Raw genomic sequence first — 8,738 nt, forward strand, 5'->3', positions numbered from 1 at the left:
TTCATCAAAAACTAAAAATCGTTACAATTAACAATTTTTTACTTTTCTGTAATATCAAAATCATTTAAAGTTAATTAATTTGATTAGAAACAAATAAAGCTCATGTTCACCCTCAAATCCCATCTGTAAATGAGCAGTAAAGGTTGGGTTAGCTTCCCCCCAAGGCAAAATACACCACACGATTCATGACTACAAGAAGTATGAACAACAAAAGCAATGCATATATTCTTTGCTCTCAAACATTATAATCAAATTCCCTTATATATACATACATCTCTCCCCTTTCATTTTCCAACCTCATACCCCTTCATCTCTTAAACGAAAATGGATTCCACTTCCAAACCGGGTTTACACCCCAAAGATGAAACAGATCCCGTCTTCATCACTCAACAGACAGACTCCATGTTCATCCTCAAATCTCACCTTAAAGGTTTGTTTTTAATATCATATTTTCCTTTTCTTTTACCTTGTTTTAGGTTTTCATCTCATATCTGTTTTGTGGTTAAATTTAGGGTATGATAGAAGCAACATAAAGATCGAGATAAACGAGGATGGGAGTAGAATCACAATAAACGGTAAAAATCCCGTTTGCCAAGAGGAAACAGTAAAAGGATTCCAAAAAACCTTCACAATCCCCGAGGGAGTGGTTTTGGATAAAGTCAAAGCCAGGTTTGACCAAGATGAATCACGACTCATCATTCGAATGCCAAAATCAGTACATGGGATCGTGGGAATCGGGATTCAGGAATTAGAAAATCCTATCCAAGAAAATGAAAATCATGAAATGAAAAATGAAGAAACTGTTGGATCGAATGATTCGACACAAGAGGAAGAAGCAAAACCTCGTGAAAAGAGTTCCATTATATGTACTCCAGTCATAGCTGGGTCAACGTTGTTTGTAACAATTATTGTGGTTGTTTTGAGTTTGTTTCGATCTAAAACCGGATCAAGGGAAAAAAAGAATTAAGCCCAAATTTAGTTTGATATTTTTGGTAAAATGAAATTCTATAAGTTAATAACAATTAAAAAAAGAAAAGATACAAATGATAGGCATATATATATATATATATATAATATACAATCCTCCAAAATAATCATAGTTTGCTAGATGTTGCATTTGCACCATTATTCTCAAATTTTCCATGTCTATCAAATAGAATTTTAATTTGTGTCTTCCTTCTATTACCACTCCAATGACCTAACTTTTCTCAGCACATATTTTGTCTTTCTTCGTGTCTCAGTCTCTGTAACTGGAATTATGTTGTCCATCAACTGAAACACAAACAAATTCAATTCATTACTATCACAAATCTAATAAAACTTGAGGGCTTCTTAATGTGTATACATGGTTGTTTCTTTTCGACTGAATATAGATAGAATGACTTAATGTGAAAATCGTTTGCTTGCTATAATGTAAGGGTAAAATGGTATGGTTTATTCAGTCTAGAGTACTAAATAAACACATATTTTAACATAAAAGTAATGCTTCTTAATGCATAAAGACAACAAGGGAGCATAAGCGGATTTCATACCTGTTTATATCTTTTTCTAGTTTGCTCTGCCTGAAACAAAGTTAGAAGTCAAAAAATAAATAAATAAATAAAATTCAAGTGAAGATGAAAGTCAGTACCTTTGCTCTCAATAGCGCCTCATTCTCCTCTTCTAAAGTCACTGCTAATGCTTCCAATTCAGCTTGGTATGCCTAAACAAGAACCCATAAATTGTTTGTAAAAAGATTTATGGAAATGGGTTGAAAATAATTATCATAAAGAAACGAAAAGCTACCATTTTTCGTTCTCTTGATCTTGCAGCAGATTCTCTGTTCTTAATCATTCTTCTTTGCCTCTGTTGTGCAGCTTTATCTAATGGCTCCACGATTGCTCTTCTTTTGCCTCTACTTCCCATTTCATCAGCTCCAATTCCAAAGCCTACAACACCATCTACATTTAGTGGATGCATAGGATTCTCAAAACTGAAAATCCCTCCACTTAATCTCTCAGATGTTAAAGGTTGAGGGATGATTTTCACATCTTCTTCCTCCACTGCCCCTGCCTTTGCCAAGAAATCCTCTAATGTCATCAACTCGTCTGGCACCTCCTGCTTACAGCTTGCCACGATCTCCTTCCAGACATCATCGACGGTCTTTTGGGGCCCATTTGATGAAGTGCGAACTAGAATTCATGGTACAGAAAGATAAGCATATAATCAAGGAGTAGATTTGAAACAAACATAATGCCAAAAGAGTAAAAGTAACTAATTTTGTGGATGATTGAGATTGCATGTTTATCCAAGTGTTGTTGAAAGATTCAAGAACTTGAAATGAGCAAAGAATTAACTACAATGGGAGTTAGATGAAGAAGAAGAAGAAAGTAACCAATTTCTTGACGGCTAACATTGCCGGTGGTCTCGGAATCGTTAGTTGCAGAAACGGCACCTGCAGCGTCTAAGAGAGTATCAAATAAAGTCGTCTCGGGAGTTTGTTGTTCGTTGTTATCGTGAACGATTGGCGAAACGCCGTCAACGGTCATCTGAAGGACGCCATAATTCTTGTCGTTTCTGATTCCACGGCGTTTGTGATTGTGATTAAGATGAGTAGCTGAGGTTGAAGAGGAGGAAGAATTGGAGGATTTTCTTCTGATGAGATCCGAATTTCTCGAAGTGGAAGACGACATCTTCATCATCAACTTAGAAGATGCCATCTATCAATCATCCGGATTTGTAGGAACTTTTTACAGTTTCTGCTGATTTTGTGATGAATGGGGAAGATCGTAATCTAGGGTTTGGATCATGATGTGGTCTGTACTTCGGATTTGTTGGGGGAATCGAAAGTTGTTGACTTTATGAATCGGAAATGAGAATGAGAGCTTGTGTATGATTGGATCGAGATAATCCCGTAAGTTTTATCAAGGTTTCTTCGATTTTGATACAATGGAAGACCCAAGAAAGGGGATAACGAGGAAGAAGATAGGTTTATATACGAAATTTACAAAAGGAGTCCCTCAATTATTATTAATCTGCATATTGTCCACTAACTTTCTTTTGATCTTGAATATGTCTTGATGAATCTTGATCTTTAATTGTTGGCCGTCTAAATCATCCTAACCATCATTTATGGTTAAGAATATGAAATTGTTCTGATCATTCAATCATGGGTTAAATACTATAATATTGTCATGATCATTAAGTTATGGGTGTTATAATATAATAATTTTTGAAAGAACGTCATTTATGCCTACATTTTATCCTTTTTCCACATCCCTCATTCTTTAATTGTATCTTTTGTTTTAGTAAAGTTACTTATGTCTATAATCTTGTTGAATGTGTATCAATCTTGACAAAACATCATGGGCTGTGAAATACTACAAAGTGAAACCAAATTAAATATAAAATCAAAACTCATTACAAGCATAAATGCACTTGTACACCTATTGGTATAGTACAAGAATCAATTAATGTTGTCAACCTACAACTTCACATTAAAATCATAGATAGACTATTTATACTAGAGGTACAAGTTTGTCAATCAACATTTTTTTGTAAATTTTGACGTCTTTCCACCTCGATTCCATGTAGTAGCTAATATTTTTCGGTGCACCGTAGACTCCAAATTTGAAGTACAACAAACCGGGGCCTTGATCATGTATTTTGAATTTCTTTTTGTTATCAACAAAAACCGTTACTTTTCCTCCATCAACATCATGTATTAGATTAACTTTAAACCATCTATCATATAGATTAGTAGCTATCACTTGTGTACTGTAATATCTCATCTCTCCATTGTAGATCCTCAACAAAGATGTCGTGTTACCATGGGCTGCACCATGGATTTGAACTATGGTGGCACCGCTAGTTCCATTTGGGATGAAGGCAACCCCTTCGAATTGCCATACTCCTGAAGTGTAATCCGGCTACATCATTAAACACAAAAGTCGATATGGATTATTTTCTTCGTCTTTATTATGAAAAATATCGAGGACGTATATTTATATACTAGTTAGATAAATTGTTCATGTCTTAATATTAAACCAAATCATTTTTAGACTAAGAAAATGTTTTTAAGTATACCTTTAGGACACTTCATCACAAAAAAAAAAGTACCGAATCTAAAAAAAGAGAGGTGGGGGAGATTACAAGTATGCGAATTTCGGTACGTGGCTGTGTGTTGCTTCCTAAACGGAATGGTTTATCGTCTGCATACACCCAAAAACGATGAATCCCATTTTGGTATATGTAACGTTGATAGAGTGGTGTATCATAAGGCTTCTGGTACTCAAAGTTGCTTTCGTTTAACATTACCTCAACAAATCCGTATATGGGATCAACAACATACGCCATGTGAGCATCGTTTAAGAAGAAGATCAATGCTACCAAAAAAAGGAGCATATGGCGATATGAAGCTTTCATAACTCTCTAGAAAAAAGAAAGAATGTATTTGTAGCTTGGGTGTTTCTATGGTGTATACCATTTCTATATAATATGTGAAAGTTTTTGCACTATGTTTTATTCATTTTTATTAGTAACTATTAAATTAATTATTATCGGTGAAGCTAAATCAATTATCATATATATAAAGGGATGACAAAAGATGACAAGTAGTGAGTTATAGCCATCCTTATTTAAGTGTTTTCTTCCTCCGGCATACCAATTAACAAAACATATTATTTATATTATAATGTTAAGTATATTAATTTGGGGCCAATGAATGCCCTAGGTTTGTCTTTACCTTTGTATTTCTGGAAACCTTAACAATACCATTTATACCAATTATGCTAGTCTTACTATTGAATATATTGATAATAAAGAAAGAATTTTGTAAACGATCCTTAAAATATTGTATTTATTCAATTTAAAATTGAAATATCTTATTTATCATTCTTAATCATTTACCTATCATATTTGACCAAATATATTTTTTGTTTTATTTTATAATTTTATAATCACTTTTTGTATGTTGGAAATTGGAATCATTAAATTAAAGCTTCTTTGATTAGAGGAAGGATATATTGTAGATGGTGTTGGGCATTCTCACGAGGGAGGATTAATCCTTGACCTGGTGGGATAAGATATCATGCTTTTCATCTCTAAAAAACACCATTCATTTTACAATTATGTTTGAACTAACAAGTTGGAATCACAATAGAAAAAAGTTATTTTTAAGTAAATTGAGTCTATTGATATTTGTGTTACTCTTTCAGTAAAATTCTCGGTGATATTTGTGTAAAATTTTCTCTGTTGAAAGTAGAGGGTAATAGCACAAAAAAACATTATTTTTACACAGAAATTCGATTTTGACACCATGTTATTTTTTGTGTCAATTTTAACACTGTGTTTTCCAATTTATTACAATTCTAACCACTTGACCGGTTAACTAGGTTACATGCTGATGTGGCATGATGACGTATCAGTTTTGATGAAGTGACATGCTGACATTATATGATGATGTGTCAAAATTGAATTTTTTACTCACAAAAACATTAAGTTTTCATTTTTTTCGATTTTGACACTAAGTTTAATTTTTTTCTTTCAACTTTGACACTATGTTTTTTTGTTCCAAATCAAACATCATTTTTTTCAATTTTTTTCAATATTGACAATTTTCTATTTGAAACCGTATAAATATTTTTTTAATACATTTAAACCGTATAAATAAGTTTTTTTTTCATTTAAAAATCATAACTTTGTATAAATACATTTTTTTGCACTCAAACCATATTTTTATATATAAATATATATTAGTTATATAAAAATTATATTTTATATTAAATATGCAACTTTAAAATGTGTTTGGAGGTTTAGAGGCATGTAGTCGATCAAAACTCAGATATTAAGTTTTCAACTCATCAAATTTTTACATCTTATTAGAAGTTTATGTTTAGTTTGATTCTCATGAAATAACTAATGCTTTTGAATGTAAGAAAAAAAAATTATTTAAATAAAAATGTGTTTTAAACAAAAAAAAATATGTTTATACGGTTTAAAATGTAATAAAAAAAATATATTTATACGGTTTCAAATGGAAAATAGACAAAATTAAACAAAATTTGATAAATGATGTTCGATTGGAACAAAAAAAAACATATTGTCAAAATTGAAATAAAAAATTAAACTTAGTGTCAAAATCGAAAAAAAATAAAAACTTAGTGTTTTTTGTTGAAAAAAAATCAATTTTGATACGTCAGTTTATCATGTCAGCATGCCATGTCATCAAAACTGACATGTCATCATGCCACGTCAGTATGTAACCTGGTTAACCGATCAAGTGATCAGAATTGTAACAAATTGGAAAACACAGTGTTAAAATTGATACAAGAAAAAACACGGTATCAAAATCAAATTTCTGTGTAAAAATAATATTTTTTGTGTCATTTACCCTTGAAAGTAAACATTGTACAATTTCACATGCATGATGTACAAGAACCCAAAAGCATACAAGGTCGCCTTCATTGAAGAACAATGTCATGCACATTTACTTACATGTCTGTGTCCATTCCTCCACCAAGCAAAACATTACTACAAGCCTTGAAGATGAATTTATTTTATTGCACGAAGTCCAAGTATCCTATGAAAATAAAAACCAAAAGGGTCTAAGATGACAAATTAAAAAAATGTAGTGGCAAAACCAAAAGACGGAAAAAATGAATGCTTTTTAATAAATGTAATAATGTTGCTTCAGTTTAATTTAATGGTGCATTCGTATATCCACATGTGGAATCAAACGTAGACCCTCTTTGACTATCATTCACAAATAAGAAATAAGCACCATGCATGCGACAAGAAAATGGAGTAGGTTGTAGCAAGAATAAATCTTTCTCAACAGTCAACTCTGATGTAGGAATTGAAAAAGAATATATTGTAAATTTGTAGCTTTAACTTTTTCTAAGGTGCATATGTGGAGCAAGTATTAGCTTTTGGGAAAATAACTTAACTATGTTTTAAAACTGTTCAAAAAATATCATTTAAGTTTGATATGTCCAACAGATATCATCCAAGTAAAGCATTTGTACAAAAAACACCAACAAAGTATATTTTTTGTTCAAATTTGACATTGTGTAACCGATAATTACCGGTAAAAAATAAGTAAAGGGAAAAAAACAAGAGGAAATGACTCAAAGGGGTAACTATGTTTCAAAATCGTTCAAAAAACATCATCTAAGTTTGGTATGTTCAAAAAACATCATCCAAGTAAACTTTTTTGTACAAAAAACACCAACAAACTATATGTTTTGTTCTAATATTACCCACTAGTAACTGGCTCTTACATCTTAAATGATTGGCTCTTACATCTTAAATGATAACTTTGCTTAACTAATATGACATGACGTAATAATTATTAACAAAACAATAAATGATATATTCCTCCTTTAAAAATCGATTTAAGGTTTTTTAATGAACGAATGACTTCATCTTCTCCTATGATTGCTCTTCTTCTTCTAAAGTGATGATCTCAAACTCAAGTCCAAAACCTTAATACTTGACTTAAGGCAAAAATGGCTCCTTTACCCCTGCATCAATAAGCCTCCCTCTAACTAATGCTCAAATCCGTAAAAAGCCCAAAAAGGCATCCAAGCCCAACTACAAGGCCTCTAAGGCCCAATATGGCCTAAGAACCCCCAACATGGCCTTAAGCCTAAAAAATGACCTGCTACAATCACGTGGACCCGAGGCCTAAGTTAAACAAGTCCATGCATATGCCCAACATATGTTGAAGCCTCTACAATCTGGATTTCAAGCCAGTACGCTCGGCATACTCCTAGTGTACGCCCAACGTACTTGGCTAGGGTCAAGAACCGCTAATCTTCTGAAGGCCATAACTTCTTCATTCTAAGTCCAATTTCGTCATTCTTTATATCCATAGGAAGCAAACGAGAAGCTCTACACTTCTATCAACTCCCCATTGCCTTAAAAATTTTCTAACATAAACCTAAACCTCATAAAGGCTCAAACCGATACTTACTTATATGTCCTTGGGCTCCAACACAAACCAAACACTCAGTCCCCAAAACCTACATTATCCATCACTAAATGGGCGTTATAGACACCACGACTTGTTACAAATGAATATAAATTCGAATACATCATACACAAGTATCGGAACCATATCCCAAGAAACATGCAAAAGAAATGGTACAAAACAATAAAATAACAAGGAAGGGACAAGAGACGTGCCTATCTATAGACCGGATAATAAATGAAGGATAGGTCAAGACTATAAACTCTTCTAACAACGAGCAGCCTATAAATACCCCGAAGACATGATATCCGAGGTAGAGTAAGGTAAGGCAAAAAAGAGATAACATACATAGCATTAAGGTAACATTAAGAATTGCAATCTAATTTAGGCATAAGAGAGCTATGCCGGGGTCCAAATTAGATTGTGATTTCGTTTCCAAAGGCCATAACCCTCGGTTGGACCTCGAAATGACGAAATCTAATTTAGCATTAAGATAACACTAAGAATCGTAATCTGAAGGCCATAACCCTTGGTGTGGTTGTTGATGCCTAAATCGGACATAGAATGAAGAAGTTATGGTCTTCGGACGATTAACGGTTATAGATCCTAGCTAAGTATACTAGGCGTACGCTAGGAGTACGTCAGGCGTACTAGATTGAAATCCGGATCGCAGAGGCTTCAACATATGCTGGATGTATGCATGGACTTGTTTAAGTTAGGCCTCGGGCCCACCTAATTGTAACAGGTCATTTTTTGTGCTTAAGGCCATGTTGGGGGTTCTTGGGCC

The 8,738-nt window shown here is 33.1% G+C and overlaps 3 protein-coding genes across 3 annotated transcripts; 1 reads left to right on the forward strand and 2 right to left on the reverse strand.

Moving 5' to 3' along the window:
* Positions 1-272: 272 nt before the first annotated feature.
* Positions 273-984, forward strand: LOC145015776 (uncharacterized). The gene is made up of 2 exons (XM_078974250.1): positions 273-430; positions 513-984. The coding sequence occupies exons 1-2, from the start codon at positions 325-327 to the stop codon at positions 965-967; spliced, it is 561 nt and encodes a 186-aa protein (XP_078830376.1). The 5' UTR covers positions 273-324; the 3' UTR covers positions 968-984.
* Positions 985-1,038: 54 nt separating this feature from the next.
* On the reverse strand, positions 1,039-2,954 carry LOC145015775 (G-box-binding factor 4-like). The gene is made up of 5 exons (XM_078974249.1): positions 2,375-2,954; positions 1,786-2,171; positions 1,631-1,702; positions 1,533-1,562; positions 1,039-1,272 (listed from the first exon to the last, which is right to left on the reverse strand). The coding sequence occupies exons 1-5, from the start codon at positions 2,697-2,699 to the stop codon at positions 1,183-1,185; spliced, it is 903 nt and encodes a 300-aa protein (XP_078830375.1). The 5' UTR covers positions 2,700-2,954; the 3' UTR covers positions 1,039-1,182.
* A 487-nt stretch (positions 2,955-3,441) lies between these two features.
* LOC145018000 (citrate-binding protein-like) lies at positions 3,442-4,427 on the reverse strand. Its single transcript, XM_078975943.1, has 2 exons — positions 4,132-4,427; positions 3,442-3,908 (listed from the first exon to the last, which is right to left on the reverse strand). The coding sequence occupies exons 1-2, from the start codon at positions 4,402-4,404 to the stop codon at positions 3,498-3,500; spliced, it is 684 nt and encodes a 227-aa protein (XP_078832069.1). The 5' UTR covers positions 4,405-4,427; the 3' UTR covers positions 3,442-3,497.
* Between the last annotated feature and the right edge of the window lie 4,311 nt (positions 4,428-8,738).

This window comes from Lactuca saligna, chromosome 9 (assembly GCF_052625555.1).
Source record: "Lactuca saligna cultivar CGN05327 chromosome 9, ASM5262555v1, whole genome shotgun sequence".
Taxonomy (NCBI): Eukaryota; Viridiplantae; Streptophyta; class Magnoliopsida; order Asterales; family Asteraceae; genus Lactuca; species Lactuca saligna.